The sequence below is a fragment of the Pelodiscus sinensis genome, chromosome 31 (assembly GCF_052426305.1).
Source record: "Pelodiscus sinensis isolate ZL-2025 chromosome 31, ASM5242630v1, whole genome shotgun sequence".
In the NCBI taxonomy this organism is placed as follows: Eukaryota; Metazoa; Chordata; order Testudines; family Trionychidae; genus Pelodiscus; species Pelodiscus sinensis.
Window position 1 is genome coordinate 16,579,674 of NC_143082.1, and position 17,830 is coordinate 16,597,503.

General features: G+C 58.1%; 1 protein-coding gene across 2 annotated transcripts in view; it reads right to left on the reverse strand.

The window, feature by feature from the left end:
* COL2A1 (collagen type II alpha 1 chain) overlaps window positions 1-17,482 on the reverse strand; it is a 60,899-nt gene extending 43,417 nt beyond the window's left edge. The window contains exons 1-16 of one of the 2 annotated variants that reach the window (XM_089774790.1): window positions 17,154-17,482; window positions 13,802-14,008; window positions 12,357-12,373; window positions 11,900-11,932; window positions 11,471-11,503; window positions 11,322-11,375; window positions 10,548-10,649; window positions 9,117-9,194; window positions 8,349-8,393; window positions 8,198-8,251; window positions 6,156-6,209; window positions 5,771-5,824; window positions 4,865-4,918; window positions 4,724-4,777; window positions 3,225-3,269; window positions 2,760-2,813 (exon numbers count right to left, since the gene is read on the reverse strand). In XM_089774790.1, the coding sequence (XP_089630916.1) occupies window positions 2,760-2,813; window positions 3,225-3,269; window positions 4,724-4,777; window positions 4,865-4,918; window positions 5,771-5,824; window positions 6,156-6,209; window positions 8,198-8,251; window positions 8,349-8,393; window positions 9,117-9,194; window positions 10,548-10,649; window positions 11,322-11,375; window positions 11,471-11,503; window positions 11,900-11,932; window positions 12,357-12,373; window positions 13,802-14,008; window positions 17,154-17,247 (1,032 nt within the window). In that variant the 5' untranslated portion in view covers window positions 17,248-17,482. The remainder of the gene's footprint in view (window positions 1-2,759; window positions 2,814-3,224; window positions 3,270-4,723; window positions 4,778-4,864; window positions 4,919-5,770; window positions 5,825-6,155; window positions 6,210-8,197; window positions 8,252-8,348; window positions 8,394-9,116; window positions 9,195-10,547; window positions 10,650-11,321; window positions 11,376-11,470; window positions 11,504-11,899; window positions 11,933-12,356; window positions 12,374-13,801; window positions 14,009-17,153) is intronic. The other variant, XM_089774791.1, reaches the window with a different exon arrangement.
* Window positions 17,483-17,830: the final 348 nt, after the last annotated feature.

Below are 17,830 nucleotides of genomic sequence, written 5' to 3' on the forward strand. Positions count from 1 at the left end.
GAAAATGTAGGAAACGTGCCCAGGCACAACAGGCCTATCAGGACAGCTCTGAGCCCACGGCTGTGCTTAGCAGTGCGCCGGCTGTGTGTAGCTACAGCTCTTCCATGTATTGTGGAAAGCGCTGGATCTGCAGCTTTGCTAAGCAACGGACAAAATGCCTGTACCAATAGCGTTGTGAAGCACCGCACTGAGCACCTGTATCTACAGCTTTGTGAAGCACCACACCAAGCGCCCGTACCTACTGCACCAAGCGCCTGTACCAACAGCTTTGTGAAGCACCACACCAAGCGCCTGTACCTACTGTACTGAGCGCCTGTACCAACAGCTTTGTGAAGCACCGCACCAAGTGCCTGTACTTACAGCTTTATGAAGCACTGCACTGAGCGCCTGTACTTACCGCTTTGTGAAGCACCATACCGAGCGCCTGTACCTACAGCTTTATGAAGCACTGCACTGAGCGCCTGTACCTACAGCTTTATGAAGCACTGCACTGAGCGCCTGTACCTACAGCTTTGTGAAGCACCATACCGAGCGCCTGTACCCACAGCTTTGTGAAGCACTGCACTGAGCGCCTGTACCTACAGCTTTGTGAAGCACCATACCGAGCGCCTGTACTTACAGCTTTATGAAGCACTGCACTGAGCGCCTGTACTTACAGCTTTGTGAAGCACCATACCGAGCGCCTGTGCCTACAAGCTTTATGAAGCACCGCACCGAGCGCCTGTACCTACAGCTTTGTGAAGCACCGCACCGAGCACCTGTACCAACAGCTTTGTGAAGCACCATACCGAGCGCCTGTACCTACAGCTTTATGAAGCACTGCACTGAGCGCCTGTACCTACAGCTTTGTGAAGCACCATACCGAGTGCCTGTACCCACACTTTTGTGAAGCACTGCACCGAGCACCTGTACCTACAGCTTTGTGAAGCACCGCACCGAGCACCTGTACCTAGAGCTTTGTGAAGCACCGTACCAAGTGCCAGTACCTACAACTTTGTGAAGCACTGCACCGAGCGCCTGTACCTACAGCTTTGTGAAGCACTGCACTGAGCGCCTGTACCTACAGCTTTGTGAAGCACTGCACTGAGCGCCTGTACCTACAGCTTTATGAAGCACTGCACCGAGCGCCTGTACCTAGAGCTTTATGAAGCACCGCACCGAGCGCCTGTACCCACAGCTTTGTGAAGCACCGCACCGAGCGCCTGTACCAACAACTTTGTGAAGCACCATACCGAGCGCCTGTACCTACAGCTTTATGAAGCACCGCACCGAGCGCCTGTACTTACAGCTTTATGAAGCACTGCACTGAGCGCCTGTACCTACAGCTTTATGAAGCACTGCACCGAGCGCCTGTACCTAGAGCTTTATGAAGCACCGCACCGAGCGCCTGTACCCACAGCTTTGTGAAGCACCGCACCGAGCGCCTGTACCAACAGCTTTGTGAAGCACCATACCGAGCGCCTGTACCTACAGCTTTATGAAGCACCGCACCGAGCGCCTGTACCCACAGCTTTGTGAAGCACCGCACCGAGCGCCTGTACTTACAGCTTTATGAAGCACACTGCTCTCCTACAATTATGCTGAGCACTACTCAGAGCACCTGAGCCTCCAGTTTTTACACAGCACAGTGAGCTCCGGTATCGGCCGAGTCCCCGTCCCTCCACGGTCCCTAACTCGGCCGGCTCTCCAAAGCCGTGTGCTGCGCCTGCCCCTTGAGCTGCGCCCCCCCCCCCCCTCCGGGTCACGCTGCAGTAGCTCCCGCTGGGGACAGACCATTACTCCTCTCATCCTGCTGAAAACGCTGCGCTGGCTGGAAAGTTCCCGCCCGGCGCGGCAGAGCTCAGCCAGCCCAGCCCCCGCAGAGACGCTGCGAGCCGGCGGAACGCTGTTCCTGGCGGTGGGCTGCCTACGCCCCCTCCACGCGTGGAGGCATGGCTGTCCTGAGTACGCCACTGGCGGGGGGATTTCAAGGCGAATAACCGACCGAGGAGGCGGGCTCTTGGCAAGCAAGCGACACTAACGGAGGGGCAGGGCCAGGCCAGATATTGACGCGTGCTCGGCAGCCAACACGCGCCCGGCCTGCCCGGAGTGTTAGACACACCAGGGCTCCTTTCACTGCCGCGTGGGAGCTGAGCCCTTCGGAAAGCCGAGAGGCGTCCCTGGGGATGCAGACGATATCTGCCTGGCTGGGATTCTGGGCCTGGCTGGGATTCTGCTCTGGTCTAAAGCATCACAGAGTTTCTCCCGCGCTGGGGGCACAAGAGGTGCCCTGGCATTAGTGCTGTCCAGGGGGCGAGGGGAGGGGAGCTCTGATTAGTGCCAATTGCACTTTTCCCACTGGAATATTTTTTCAACGGGAAATGTATTTTCCTGCAATCTCCCCACGACACGTCCGATTTCTTACACGTTTCTGTTGGCCTCCCCCCCAGAGCAAACCCTCTGCAAGCAAATGGCTGCGTTTTAGGGTCTTGCGACCACCGCCAGGGACTCCTTGGATGAAAGGGGAAAACCAGATCGTGGGGTCGAATATCCCAGAGGGGCGAGAATCATTCCCCACCGCTCTCCAAGGCAGGGGGTGGTGCACACGGCCCCGTCCCTGGGCGGGAGCAGAGGGTATTTTGCAGGGGGGATTTGCAGGGAAGTATCAAGATGCTCGTAGGCTCCTATTATTGTCCCGGTTTGTTATGCCCCTTGCTGGGCAGCACGGGGCTGCAGGGGGGGGAAAAGCAGACAGTCTGGAAGGAAACGTTAATACTCACAGCCGCCCCGGATGAGCCCGGACGTCCTCTTTCACCTGGGAGACCGCGGGGCCCCTGTCAAACAGCAATGAAGACGATGGGGCATGTCTCAGTACAGCCCTCTGGTCACAAGCCTCGAGCGCCGGTAGTTACACCCGAACCAGCGCTAGGGGTGTGCCAAAGCCACCCAGCTAAGCCCAACCCCCAGCTCCTCTGCTCCTGCACCGAGCCCCCTTCGCACTCTCTGTGCCCCGGGATAAATTACAGCAGCCTCAGGGCTGCTCTCGCTTCCCCATGTGTTTGGGGACATCGTCCCCTGGGCAAATCCCTGCCCATCCCCCCACCCCTTTGCCTGCCTGGGACGTGAGCTCTGCTGTGTGTGTGGCACAGCGGGGCCCTGATCTCGGCTGAGGCTGGTGCAGAGCCCAGCACAACCCCGCCCACCCCCAGGCTCTGCGATCACGAACATAACCATCCAGAACTCACCATGGGCCCGGGAGAGCCGTTCTCACCAGGGGATCCAGCTTCGCCCTAGAACATCAGAGGCAAAGGGAGTTAAGTCCCCTCCTGCCCTTGTCCCCTGCTCCTGTAAGGAGGCGGAGCCGGAGCCGGGCCATCATGCTACAAACACTCCCACTGATTCCCACGGCGGGGAGTCCTGCAGGCAACAGAACCCCCAGAACTGAACACTGGGGCCTCGCACACTAACAGCACACCTGGCTGTCAGCAACAGGGGCGGGTGATTCCGCCAGGGGGGCCGGGACCCTCGTGGGGAGCTGCTGCCGGGAAGGAGGGATGCAGGGGGAGAGGATGGAAATGGATCAAGGGCTCCACCTGGGGAAAAGACGGACTATATGCTAGTGCTGGGGGGGGCACAACCGGGAGAGTATGAATGGGACAAGCCGGCGGGAGGGGGGGCACAACCGGGAGAGTATGAATGGGACAAGCCAGAGGGAGGGGCACAACCGGGAGAGTATGAATGGGACAAGCCGGCGGGAGGGGCACAACCGGGAGAGTATGAATGGGACAAGCCGGAGGGAGGGGCACAACCGGGAGAGTATGAATGGGACAAGCCAGAGGGAGGGGCACAACCGGGAGAGTATGAATGGGACAAGCCGGAGGGAGGGGCACAACCGGGAGAGTATGAATGGGACAAGCCGGAGGGAGGGGCACAACCGGGAGAGTATGAATGGGACAAGCCGGCGGGAGGGGCACAACCGGGAGAGTATGAATGGGACAAGCCGGCGGGAGGGGCACAACCGGGAGAGTATGAATGGGACAAGCCGGCGGAAGGGGGGGCACAACCGGGAGAGTATGAATGGGACAAGCCGGCGGGAGGGGCACAACCGGGAGAGTATGAATGGGACAAGCCGGCGGGAGGGGCACAACCGGGAGAGTATGAATGGGACAAGCCGGCGGGAGGGGCACAACCGGGAGAGTATGAATGGGACAAGCCGGCGGGAGGGGCACAACCGGGAGAGTATGAATGGGACAAGCCGGCGGGAGGGGCACAACCGAGAGAGTATGAATGGGACGAGCCGGCGGGAGGGGGCACAACCGGGAGAGTATGAATGGGACGAGCCGGAGGGAGGGGCACAACCGGGAGAGTATGAATGGGACAAGCCGGAGGGAGGGGCACAACCGGGAGAGTATGAATGGGACAAGCCGGCGGGAGGGGCACAACCGGGAGAGTATGAATGGGACAAGCCGGCGGGAGGGGCACAACCGGGAGAGTATGAATGGGACAAGCCGGCGGGAGGGACACAACCGGGAGAGTATGAATGGGACGAGCCGGCCCGCGAGCCGTGCAGCCTGTGAGCCTTGGGGTAGGTGCCACCTCCCACGACGGTTTCGTACAGCGCCGAGGGCAGCAGGGCTCCGGCGGTAACTTTCCCCTCGGGTTGCTCCCGCCCTGCAGGCCCAGAGAGCCATGCGGAAGGTCCCTTTTGGACAGCAGAGACCGGGCTCCTGGGGGTAGCGCTCACCTTAGCACCTGCAGCTCCGGCTTCGCCTTTGGACCCGTCTAAGCCAGGGTAGCCCTAGGGAGAGACGCACAGTGCGGTTATTCTCCCAGCGAGCCTGAGCAGGGGGGCAGCCCCTGGTGAGTCACAACCCCGCCTGCTTACCCTGTGCCCCTTGACTCCTGGCAGCCCCGGGGTTCCTGGGAAGCCTCGAGCACCCTAAAAGGAAAGACAGGGAGGTCAGCCCAAAGGAACGGCTGGGAGTTCGGGGGGGAAGGGAGCGAGTTCCCCAACTGTGCTCAGACGTCCCATTATTCACTAGCTCCAGGGACAGGACTGGAATCTTCCTCCGGCGCATCGTTGGTCAGGGTCACACAAAGGGTCAGATTCCGACAATTACAGCCCTGCGTGGATTCGGGCAGGGATCCACGTCGGCGTCAATGCACCGCGGACGCCGGCGGATGGAAAGCAGAAAGCCACAAAGTTGCACGGTCCTAGATACACAATGTGCATTTGATGCGCCCGTATCCACAAAACGAGCCACGGATAGCTGTGTCCATATCTGCGGGAGCGGATACCAGCGGATGTAAAGCAGATCTCGGGGAATCTGCAGGCTCTACAGATTAGAGCCCTATTAGCGTAATATCGAGGGCCGTGTAGGGTAACAGCTAGAGCCAAATTCAGGTAACATAGAGGCCTAGGTCAGCATCACATCTAGGAGCCTAACGCAGGATATGTAGAGCCAGATCCCTTAGCAAGAGGGCCAGGCCAATTCACACCACCAGGACTTGCTGCAGATGGTTTGCGCCAAAGCCAGCATCTGAGTGGCTGTGAGCGCAGGGCACTCAGCACAGACCCTGCTCTGCAGTGGGCAGGGACTGAACCCGGGTCCAGCCGTGGGTCTGAATTCTGCCGCCCTGAGCCCCACGCTGGTGGCAACAACCTGGCGTCTCTTTGGCAAAGCCCAGGCGGGTTTAACGGTTCATCCCCCGACTTCTCCTGCGAGCTGGGCCGGCGCCGGCTGCCTTCCTGCCTCATAACCCAGACTTCGCGGCCAGGAGCCTTCGTTACCTGAGGGCCAGGGGATCCCCGTTCACCAGATTTGCCAGGTTTGCCAGATTCGCCCTGAGAGAGAGAGAGAGACCCCTTAGCGTCCCTCGGCGCGAGCCCGGAGCGCGGCGCAGCGAGAACCCGGGACAGAGGCCTGCGCGCTGACCCCACAGGCCTTCCGGGCAGCCACGGCCCCCTTGTGAGCCTCGGGGCGTTACACTGGGCACAGCAAGAACCGAGCGGAAATAACCCCAGTGCTGATGACGCTGGGTGCTCGGCTACATGCAACTCGCTGCAGCTGCCTGCAGGGCCGTGGGCTCTGCACAGCTCTGCCAACCAGCAGGCACCGAGCTCAGCCGCTGGCAGAAGCTGCCATGCAATGAACGAGCCGATCCAGGGTACTTACGTCATCCCCAGGTTTCCCAGGTGGTCCGGGAGGCCCTCGGGGACCCATTGCACCCTAGAAAGACAGAGAGAGTGAGCAAGCCGTGCCAGGCAGGCTACAGGTGGGAGAGTCCGACTCTTTTTACTGGAGTCACAACAATCTATCATCACGGGGCTTACGGGGCCTGGGGGCCTCTCAGTTCAGGGTAACTCAGCTAATGGGCTTCGAACATCACGCTGCCTCAGTGGGCAGGAAGGACCGGCTTGGGGGTAGGGCACCTACGAGGTGCAGGGGCGGGGGCGGGGGCGGTGCCGACAGCTGTAGCAGCGCTGGGACGGGCTGCAGAGGCCCTCGCCGTGAGCTGGAAACTTCCTCCCAATACCCTCTGCTTCTGTGTGCGCATGGGTATGCACGTGTGAGTATGTACGTGCGTATGTGTGTATGTTCATGTGTGCACACGTGTGTGTGTGCGTGTGCACATATGTGTGTGTGCACGTGTGTGGGTGTGAATGCATGGGGGGTGTATGTGTGTGAGCATATGCGTGTGCGCGCGTGTGCATGATTGCATGGGTGTGTGCACGTGGGGGTGCATGTGTGCGCGCGTATGCGTGTGTGCAATAAACAGAACCATAAAACCTCTGGCTGCGAGCTTGGCAGCTCTCAAGGGCTACAGCGCTGGCCTGGCTGGGCGACTCCCGGGACTTGGAGCTACAACTTGTCAGCCAGCAGGGGGCGCTCTTCTCCGTGCGTGAGCCGGGCCAGAGGGGCTGGGCAGGACACACAGCGAAGCTCTCCTGCCAAAGGCCCCCAAGTCGCTGGTTCGAGGACTAGGGGGGGACGGGACGAAAGGGAGAGAGGAAGAATTCGGGGGGGATGTCCTGAGAGTGAGATCGGCGACGGGAGGCTTCTGGGACTGAGCCACGTGACCCAAGGGAAGCCAGGGTGACCCTCCACTGCCGTCCTTCAGGCCCGATGGGGGAGCACCCGTCCACACTGAGCCTCATGGCGCCGTTTTCAGGCCATTTCCTGGCCTTTGTTTGCAACCCCACAACAAGCCTCACCAGTGGGCTGTTTGCCCCCCAGAGCATCGACGCCGAGGTTACACAGGGCCCAACGAGCGCCGAGTCCTGGTGCCCCACTACGTGCATTGCCATTGGCCATCGGTGCGTGGGAGGGAGGGTAAGTTTGTGGGAAGAGCGCCAGCGTGAGACACAGCCATCCTGGTGGGCGGGGCTAGCCCTTTCTCTGACACAGACTCCCCGTGTGGCCGTGGGAAAGTCACTTAACCACCCCCATGCCTCAGTTTCCCTGTCTTTAAAATGGGGAGTTATCTTTCTCTCACTGCTTTAGGATACCGCCTGTGAGTCTCCCAGACAGGACAGTGTTTTCAGCACAGCAGGCCATGCCTTGCAGTCAGTTTTTACCGAGTGGGCCTCTCCAGACCAGCATAAGACAGGCACAGGCTCAAATACCGAATTCCACTATCAACTGGACTCCCCTTCCTCCTAGATATCTGCACCCCGTCTCTCCGTGCCCCTTTCCCTTTGGTCACCCTGCCACACAAAGCCATCGACTGGGCGCGGACAAAGCTGTTCTTTACACCGTCACCTCCTCAGCGCACAGCGTCGCCGGGCGCCTCACAGACTCCCCCTGCGCCTGACACCGCCTGAGCTGTGAGTCGGGATCCGCCCCACGGAGCCACTTTCCTTTCTAGTCATCAGCTTAGTCCCCAGCCTCTTGTGCCTCACGCCCAGACGGGAGATTTGCCAGATCCCCTGCTAGGATGCCCTGTCCCTGCTAGTTATCCTGGGAACTGCGTGTCCAAATCCCTTGGGCTACCTCTGTGATCTAGGCACAGCTCCGCCAATCAGCGATCCAGCAGCGTGGGCGCAGGGGAAGGGGGGCTCCTGCGGCGCCGGTATCGGGGCCTCTCGGTGGGGAGAGACCACCTGGGAGTCTGACGCTCGGGGCGGTGGGCGGGGACCGCTGGGGGGCTGCGCGTTCGGGCGGGTAGCGGGGGGATTGCGCCCTTGGGGCCAAAAGCAGAGTCCCCGGTTACTCACTGACGCTCCGGGCTCTCCAGGCTCTCCAGGGTTGCCTTGAAATCCTTGAGGACCCTGCAACAGCACAGCAAAGGCGCCTCAGTGACGCCCCCCCAGGGGCTGGTCGCCCCCCGCAGCGAGACCGCTCGCTCCCCCAAGGGCAGGTACTTACAGGGGATCCCGATGGCCCGGGGGGTCCTCGCGGTCCCATAGGTCCCTACGTCGGGAAACAAAGAGCAGAGTCGGTAAGAAAATCTCCACGCGCCGGGAGAGGGTGGAGCTGACGGCCCATAAAGAACAAGGGTCTTTCTGCCAGGGAGGCAGGGAAGGGCTTTGAAATGACCCCTTTTATTCGCAGCCTCCCCAGAGGCAGCACCAAGAACTAGTCCCTTCAGCAGCGGCTTGGAGGGAAGGGAAAAGAAGCCGCACGTGTTCCCCTGGAACCTGGCCATGTTCACTAAGCTCCATTCACCGCCTGCCAAGAACGGCTGGAGAGCAGACATTTCCTGCTGGAAATCTTGTGGGCTCCTGAGGCACAGTAGCTGCTGTCATGCATTCCTCAGCCCGGGGCCAAAAGCAACAGAGAGCAGCCCCATAACAGAACGCCCAGGACCCGGGAGGGCGCGTTTCAACGATCTGGCGCGTGACTGGCGGGGCCTGGCAAGCAGAGCGCAGGCCGAGGTATTAAGTCATCTTGGTGCGAAGGAATCTTTGGTTCCGCAACCGCGGGGCTGATTTGGGGGGTTGTGGCCAGGGGACAGGGACAGAGACTCTGCTGTGCAGAATTCCATCACCACGTTATTCACCAATATCGAGCAGCGTTTTAATGGCCGGATTAGCCACCCCCAGCCCCGGCCAAGCTCAACCCTAAAGAGCAAGCCTCTCGCAAAGAGGACGCCCAGCATCCCAGAGGCCAGCAGGAATCGGAGCGCTGTCTTACCATAGGTCCCTGCATCACACCCATCTGAGCGCCACCGGCCTTCTCGTCAAACCCTCCTGCCATCTGAGCAGCAAAGTTCTGCAAACAGGACCAGAGCACGGAGCAGCTGAGTGGGAGGCGTTTGAAAGAGCAGGCAAGAATCATAAAATCATAGATCACTAGAACGGGAAGGGACCTCGGGAGGCGTCAAGTCCAGTCCCCTGCCCTCAGGGCAGAACCAAGCACCATCTAGGACAGATCATCTCTGACAGGTCTGTCCAGCCTGCTCTGCACCTGTACCTGATGAGCAATTGGTTTCATGTCGCCAACAAAATGAGGCTTTTTAGGTCTGGTATTCAGAAAAATCGTAACGATTTGCTGGACATCAGTTGGAGGCAAATATGCAAAAAGTTCCACCAGTTTGTTTTAAATTTCCTCTGAGTTATAACGTCAAGGGAAGCCTCTTTCTCTGGGGCTGTTTAGAGGGGGGACATTTTTGTGAAGAGTAAGAAAAAAAATGTAAAAGACCAAACCATTCCGGTACTGTCGTGTGCTCTGTTTTGGAAAAGGTTCGCTTCTAACAGACAGCGAAGGACACGTGCCAAAGACAGAAATCGTCCCCTTTTGTTTTTATTTTTTAAAGGAACTTGCCAACCGGGCCTCTTCATTCTGAAGAGCGATTCATTCCCTTGAAAGCCGGGGAGGCTAGGAAACGCAGGCACGATGACTCTAATGATAGTGTTCTGCATTTGAGGTCATTAAAAATGACCTTTTGATAAGGCGCCATTGAGTTAAATTTGCACCAAAGCAATAAGCTTGATCACCAACAAAAATGTTTCCTTGGATTTTTGTATAAAATTATCCCCGTGGGGTATCTCCCTGCCCACCTCCCACCCCACAGACGTCAGTCACTGCACAACTGCGCTGTGTACAGGAGTCACGGATATAGCTGACCAGGAACAGGACAGGGGAATTAAAAGGCTCCCTTGTGGTATTTGCCGCTTTGGGCTACCTCAGGAAAGCCACTGACTAGGAATATTAGCAGAAGTCTAAACATGCCCGTGCACCGTCTGCTCCCAGCGGCTGCAGCTGCAGGTTAGCACAAGGGGCACCCTTGTGTGAAACCGACTAGGGACCGAAGGCAGACAGCGGCTAGAGGGACAGAGGCCTTTCGCTGCAGGCCTGCCCAGTGCTTAACGCAGGAGGGGGATCAGTAGCTGCAGCGCAAGTAACAGATGACGGGGAGGAAGACGATAAAACGGTTGCCTTGCATTCTGAGTAACGGAGATTATTTACATGTTCTTAGGAGCCCTAAAACAACATAAAAGTCCTATTGAATCGGCGACTCCTGCTGAATGAAACAGGATCGGGACCCAGTGTAAAGCCCCCTTCAATCAGTCTGCTCAACCACAGGTCCTGGATGTGAAGATAAAAAAGAAAGGGGGTACTCACTCCGCCAAGCCCAGGGGGCCCTGGAGGACCTGGGGGTCCTGGGGGTCCGGGGTTTCCAGGGGTGCCAGGTTCGCCATCTCTACCCCGAGGGCCAGGAGCACCCTACATGGAGCAAGAAGAAAGGTCACCCCAGACTAGCAGTCTGGCACCCTTTTGGCGGATGTAACGTGAGTCCTTGGAATGCCAAAGGGCGATTATTTATTCCGAATAATCAACTCTTCATTCTGTAGGTTCCATGGCTGGTCTATCGCAAACATAACTATTAACACAGAGCGGTGCCTTCAGCGCTGGGACGGGCCTGGCCCCCGCGTGCGCGAGCTACACAGCACTAACTGTTAGCAGCAACTCATTCTCAGTGGCCCACGGCCGGCCATTCAGGGCTGAGCGTCCTTATGACTCCTACAGAGCAGTGCTTGGGGAACCGGCATGGAGACAGCTCACAGCGTATCCTCGTCATTTTACACATTCCTCGTTATTAACTATATGCCACGGCCATGGGGCATGGTCCTTGGAAACACTGCACCGTCCTGGAACCACAGCGCTTTGGATATCTAGGGAGCTGGTCCATGCCTGAGTGCTCTAGACATCACCAGAATCGAGATGGCAAATGAGATCGCCGTCTGCTCTGAAAGAATATTTCTCATGTTCAGAGGCAGAAATACTGAGATGGGCAGGGGCCACTGTGATGCTCTTGGAAGTATTTAATCCCCGGGGTGGGTTTTTGGGGAGGGTCAGCTCTTTTGCCCTCTGTTGGTGGCTTTTTCTTAAACTCACTTTTTCTCCTTTATCCCCACGGTCGCCTCTTGGTCCTTGTTCCCCCACAGGTCCCTGAAACAGGTGAGACAAGAGGAGTTCAACGGTCTCCGAAGAATTGTCTTTGTCCCCCCCCCCAAACATTGTGACAGAGGATGTGAACTCCTCACCTGGGGTCCAGGTGGCCCTCTTGGTCCTACAACCTGGGTGGGAGAGAGAAACGCAGGGAATCTTAGCGGAGAAGGAAGCTCACACAGAGCCCGTCCACACTGCAGGGCTTAACTCAAAATGAGCTCCACAAATTGAGCTACTTCACTTATTTCGAAATCAGTAGCGTCTACACAGCACTTCTTTCGAACTGGGCACTCTTCCTCCCACTTCCCTTACTCCTCCCACAGCGAGGGTCGCAGGAGTGGGAGGAAGAAGTCCTCCAGCTTGACAGTATTGTGACACTATTTCGAAATAACCGCCGGCTGCGTAGACGAAGTTATTTCGGAACAGTGTTGCAGTGTAGATGTGCACACAGAGCCCTCCAAAATCACCCTCCCCACCCCCTGGGAAATAATGGCGGACACGCAGAAAAATGGATTCAAACTCACATCTTTAATATCACCGGGTTCTCCTTTTTGTCCCTGCAACGCAAAGCACGTGGAATTAGACAGCAGAATCAATGCCCCCCCAGCCTCGCCCACAAGCCCCGTCCCAGGAAATGCACCTAATCAGCTTCCTGTGCGCCCGCACAACCCTGCCAAGGCCTGTTCACACTGGCGCACTCTGTGCTTTAAGCCCATAAACTCTGCCAGATGAACAGTGTCCACGCTGGCCAGGGTGCACCGGTCTCACTAAACCGGCACAACTTGTGTATCCACCGGGGGTCTGACTCCGTTGTCACCTGCATGGGCCTTACAGCGGACTGACTCCAGCGGAGTCACTCCTGGTTGACAGGAGTGTAAACGGAACAGAGTCTGGAACGCAATACCCTCAACACTGCAGTAAATGCGGAAGTCAGAAGAAGGTGCCGGTGGTTGAGATAAATAAGACTAACAAGGGTCTCACCTTGGGCCCAGGCTGCCCTGTTGAAACGAGAGAGAGAGAGAGGGGGTCAGGTTGGATACGCCATCACAACAGCACCTCGCGCGACAAGTCACTGGCTAAGACGCCAGGGAGGGATGTGATGGGGGTAACGCCGGTTTTCTCCTCTCTGCCCAGTGCCTGAGTGCTGCTGTCACCGCTCTGCTGGGGGCGGCCGGAAATTGGCCAGCATTTCACGTACACAGGCAAAGTTTCATGCAAAGCATGGTGGGATAACAGGCTTCCAAACTGCCAATGGCGGGTGGCGAAAACGTCAGCTCCGTGGCAGGCTGGTCCCCCTGCCCTCCCAGAACGGACCGGGGCAAGGTCACGAAGCAGCCGGAGAATTAGGCGTTCAGAGGAAGAGGGGGGTTAATAAACACGCGCGCAAGACCAGGAAAATCTTCTGAAGCCAACGTGCCAAAGACCAAAGCGGCAGCGTTAAGAGCTACGTTCGGCAGGGTCCCGAATCAGCGTGGGAAATCGTGACCGTTTGCGCTCAACCCTTCCCGGACACCGGCAGGCTGAGAGCCCTTCCCCGCTCACAGGGGGGTGCCGGAACCATAGCCTGTGTCAGCAAAGGGTTAAGAAAGGCGACTTCCGCTTTCAATGGGACTAGAACAGAGAAGGTCTCACAGCGGCCCTGGCCCTGGGATGGGTCCTCGGTGGAGGATCTCACAACGCTTGGCAAGCGGGAGTGGCTTTTGCCCCAGGTTGGGCGAGTCTGAGAACCCAGCCCTACGCTGCAGCTGGGGGAGGTCCAGGGAGTGGGGTTTTTTACAAAGCCAGGCACAGAACGTTGACTCTCAGGATCAGCCGTCACCCCCATCAACTTGGAGGTTCTTACCGAGCTGGCTCAAGGTCATTTTGGAGGGCGCGCAGGAATGAAACGAAAAGGAGTTTTGATCCTTGCCGGTCCCAGAACCACGTTTTTAGATCGCAGCTGGGTTTCCAGCACACCCTGCAATTTCTGGCCCCTGGGGAGTGGCTAAATACTAAGAAACCAAACCAAAAAAATCCCATGCCCTGTGTACTTAGCACTGTGCCGCTTCCGCCTTCATGGCTTAGAGATCTGTGGGCAATGGGTTTAAATAAGGCCCCACTGCTGCTCAGGGCCTTGATTTGCAGGCATGGCAGAGACAGCTTTGGGGTTGTCTTGGAGGCTTGGTCCTGCCTGAGATGCCCTTAGAACTGGGGCTGTCAGACTGACCGGTGATGTCTCGTCTGTGATTTGGCCAAACTGTTATTTCAGACCTTCTGCGTCCTAGGCAAAGAGGTGGACCCAACGGAGTCCAGGAGAAGTGGCCTTTCCTGGCTAGGTCCCATGGATGCCCCAGCCTCTTGCTGGGTGCTCATCCACTGGGGGGCTATTGCGCTTGGCAATGAACTCGAGTAATTTATTTATGGAAGGGAAATAAATAAATTACGACCGCTGACAGCAGGCTGGTCAGTTGGGCAGACAGGGCAGCATTCTCCGAAGGGGATCTCGGGGCTGGGACAGTCTTTCATGTCTTCGCAGATTATCTCGTCGCAGAGGATATTCCCTGTGTCACAGACACAGATCCGGCAGGGCTCGGGTTTCCACACATCCTTATCACTATACCTCTGCCCATCCTGCACACAGCTGCCTGCCTCCTCTGTGCCAAAGGGAAAGGAAGGGAAGGGGGAAGGAGACGCAGTGGGGGGTGAGAGGGAGGCAAAAAGGAGAAAACCAAAAGGGAGAGAGAAACCATCAGCATCGGTTACAGGAATCCCAGCCCAGCTGCAACAGGGCACAGAAATAACCTCCCGGGTTCCCGGTCCAAGCCAGCTCCCTGGGGGCACGGTTCTGGGTCTCCCAGACACCTGTCCTTAGACACCCCACAGGCCACTCCACAGACACAGCACAACTCAGAGGCCTGGAGGACAAGGAAGAATGGTCTCGAAGGCCCAGGCTCCTCCTGCTACTCACACTGCTGTAAGCACCCCCCCTGTTAATTCCCCACCACCCTCACTTTGCCTGAGCGAAACTGACGGCACAGCAGTGCCCAGGCACCCAGTAGAGTTCAGGGCAGCCACAGCCCATGCCCAGCGAGCCCACGTGTCTCTTTTCTACAGGGGCCGGTGTGCTCTTCCAGCGCACCAGGCCTGAGCTGGGTTTCACACGAGTTCTACGCAGGTGTGGGAGCCAACTGAGTGACTCCGGATTCACGCCAGTGTAGACAGGGAGGAGAATCAGGCGCGGATTCCCTCTCTCAGCACTGCCCAGAAGGGGCAGCATTACACCAGTCTGCTTTGTTCAACTTCTCCCCCATTGCCCACCAGGGGAGAAAAACTAGGGAAAAGGCGAAGAGCAAAGCGACAAAGAAAGGTCTTTAAATGCCCCCGGCTGCTTCTGGAATGCACGCTGCAGACAGAGACCTGTGGCAAACACAGACAGCCCTGGCTCGCTCTCCAGGCGGAGTCTGGTTTTCTAATCAAAACACCATAAAAGAGAAACAAACTGAATCAAAGTCAAAGCCCATGAATGGACCAAGGAGCCCAGGGGTGGAGGAGGGGAACTGCTGCAGTCTTGCGGGGGAGGGGGGCACAAAAATGCAAAAGGAACAAGCATCCAGAAGTGGAGAGGAGAGTTCACTGTCCTATTGTCCTGATGGCAACACATCTTAACAGGGGGAGACCCATAAAAATGGAAGTGCCTCTGCGGCGTGTTTCTCCCTCCCCCTCCGAAACATGATGGCAGCAGCTGAGAGGACAGGGGGGCCTTTGTGCAGGGAGCCCGGGCACCTTGGGGAGCCCAGAGGACCCTCCCTCTGATGAATGGGGCTTTTCTCGAGCACACACAGAGCTCGATTCAGGTGGCGCTGTTAGGAACCAGTTTAAATAAATAAGGGCAGCATTTCGGCTCCATCTGGAAGCGATCGCTGCCAATCTCCCCTGTGCAAACAAGCTGCTCACAATGGGGAATTGAGCTCCCTCCATGACCTGGAGAAAACTTTTGCAGATGAGCCTCCGAAAGGGTGAGAGCCATCGGAACACAAAGTAAGTTCCCCTCCTGGAACGCAGGGTGCGAGTCTTTGCTTTGGAGAACAAAGCTCAGGGGCATGCGTGGTCCCCCTGCTTGTGCTGCACACCTGAGGAGCTCAGCCACACGCGGAAGGGTGGCAGCTAGCGGGCTGCGGGCTGACCTAGAGAGGCAGGCAGGGCGGCAGAAAACTGCTTAGAGGAACCACTCTGCTAAGTTTCGCTGCACAATAGATGCCGCTGTGGGGAGAGCATCTTCCTACAACAGAATTAACTAACCAATCCACAGCCTTTTGCCAGGAATAGGAACAAGAAACAGAATTAGCCTTGGCCACAAGTAACCAGATTCCCAGGCGTAGCCCCCAACGTCTGACCTCTCCTGGGATGGATGTGGCAGTGGGGCTAGGAATGAGGTGACTGCCACCCCACCTGGCGTCAGCCCCCCCCGCCCCCCACAGTGCTCCAGCCTCACTGGCACGCAGCCAGATGAAGGTGTCTCACTGGGAAATCTTACAAATCCGACCCTTTTGTCAGGAACCAAGCCAGTGAGAAGGGCCTAGCAACGCCCCTGCGCCTGCAGGAATTTCACCTCCTCCTTGCTGGACTCTCCGGCTGGTTGTGGGAAAGACGGCGAGGCCCAGAAGCAAGGGAGCAAAGAGGCATTTTCAAGCTCGCTCGCTCTCTCTCCCCCCCCCCCCCGAAATTGATTTACAGTCTGGAGCGTATGGAGACAGGGATGGAATTTGAGCAATAGGAAACCTGCCCAAACAAGTGAAAAAAATCCTTTCTACCTAATACAGTTTCCAGCTTCCAGGCTGAAGAATATGCCAGAGCAGAAGTTTGTCTGGGGTAGGGGGAAGGGCTGGCTGCCCTGGACTTCACTGTCACATCCTGCAGCTATTGCACACGACGATCTGGCACTTGCAGAAAGGGTAAAATGTTGGGGATGGGACTTGTCCCCTTGCTTCCCTCTTTGGGTTCGGGGGGGATGGTGAGCGGGGGGAGAAGTTGAACAATCTGTCTAGTGTGTCTGTCTGGAATGCCTCTCATCCTCCAGGTGGCCTCATCTTGCGGGGGGAGGGGATTTCTTTTCTGATCCTTGAACGAAAAGGTGGTTAGCCCTCAACTTCTGCACCTTACACCCCACCCCAGCTGAGAAGCGGGTGGGAGAGTTACGTACGGAAGAGCTACAGAAAGGTCTTTCTTTGGAAGCCTCCGGCTCTGGTTTGTCCCTTTGTCTGGCTCCCCCGTGAACCCCCCACCCCACTCCGCTTGGCTGCATTAACTCTTTCACTGCTGCTGGAGGCGGGGGGCCGGTTTGTCCTCGCTGGGGTGGGTTCTGAGCCCTTTGGAGGGTGGAAAGCAACTCAGAGAGGGGGGTTGGAGCCGAAATAATAGGCAGGGATTAATGAAGGCACGGCTCTTCCAAGGCCACCCAGCCTTAAAAGGGACAGGACTCCGCTTCTCCCATCCACGTGCATCCAGCGTTCAAGTGAGCCTCATCCAGGGTCCGGAACGCCGGGCCGGCTCCGAGCAGAGAAAAGGCCCATCCCGGGGGGCCTCCGAGCTCAGGTTCAAACATGAGGCCAGTTTTCCAGGTCTGCAGGAACGTTTTTTCAAAGCCACCTCTCCCAGGTCTGCAACCCTTGCTCCCACCACCCCGTCCCTCCCGAAGCTGCAGCGCCCCGCTGCCTGACTCTGCCCTAGCTGTGGCGTGGAGCCCACCTCCCCCTTCCAGGGGAAATGGCCAAGGGGGGAGAAGAAAAAGGTGCCACTTACGGATATCGTCCTCCTGACACCTGACCACAGCTAATGCAAGGAGCTGGATGGCTGCGAGCAGCACTAAAGTCCTTGAGTGCCCAGAGCTGCCCATGTCTAACTGTGAGACATGCAGGGCTCTGTGCGCGGAGGAGAGAACAGGAGGCTGCTTTTCCCCAGGGGCTACCGAGCCTTCATGCAGCCGATCCTCCCTCGGTGACTGGAAGCAGCAGGAGAATCCAAGGTACCAGGGCCCCAGCAGACTTCTGCACCGCCTGCTCTGGGCCGAGGCACCGCGTTATATGGCCCCTCTGCCCTCTAGGAGCCGGTGTATATGCCCGGAGCTCAGTCCTCCCCTGCCCCCAGCCGCGCTGTAACCTGAGCCCTGAGACCCCTCCTCCTGCCAGCGCCGGAGCGCAGGCCCGGAGCCAAAGGGGCACGGAGCGGGGAGGGTCCTGCCTACCCCGGGGCAGGGTCTGCGGACGCGCGCCAGGGAGGGGCGAAGTCCCCCCCCCCGCGCCCCACTTCTCGGCACAGCGCGCGGGAGGCCCCGCTCCGGGCGGGCGCGCAGCCGGGACAGAAGTTTGGGGACGTTTCCGAGCCGGTTTCGGCCCGCGCGGGGCAGAGCGATGGGTCGCGAGCCGCTGGGCGCGCGGAAGGGGGTCTTGGGTCCCTGCCGGGCTCCCCCGGCAGCTGCA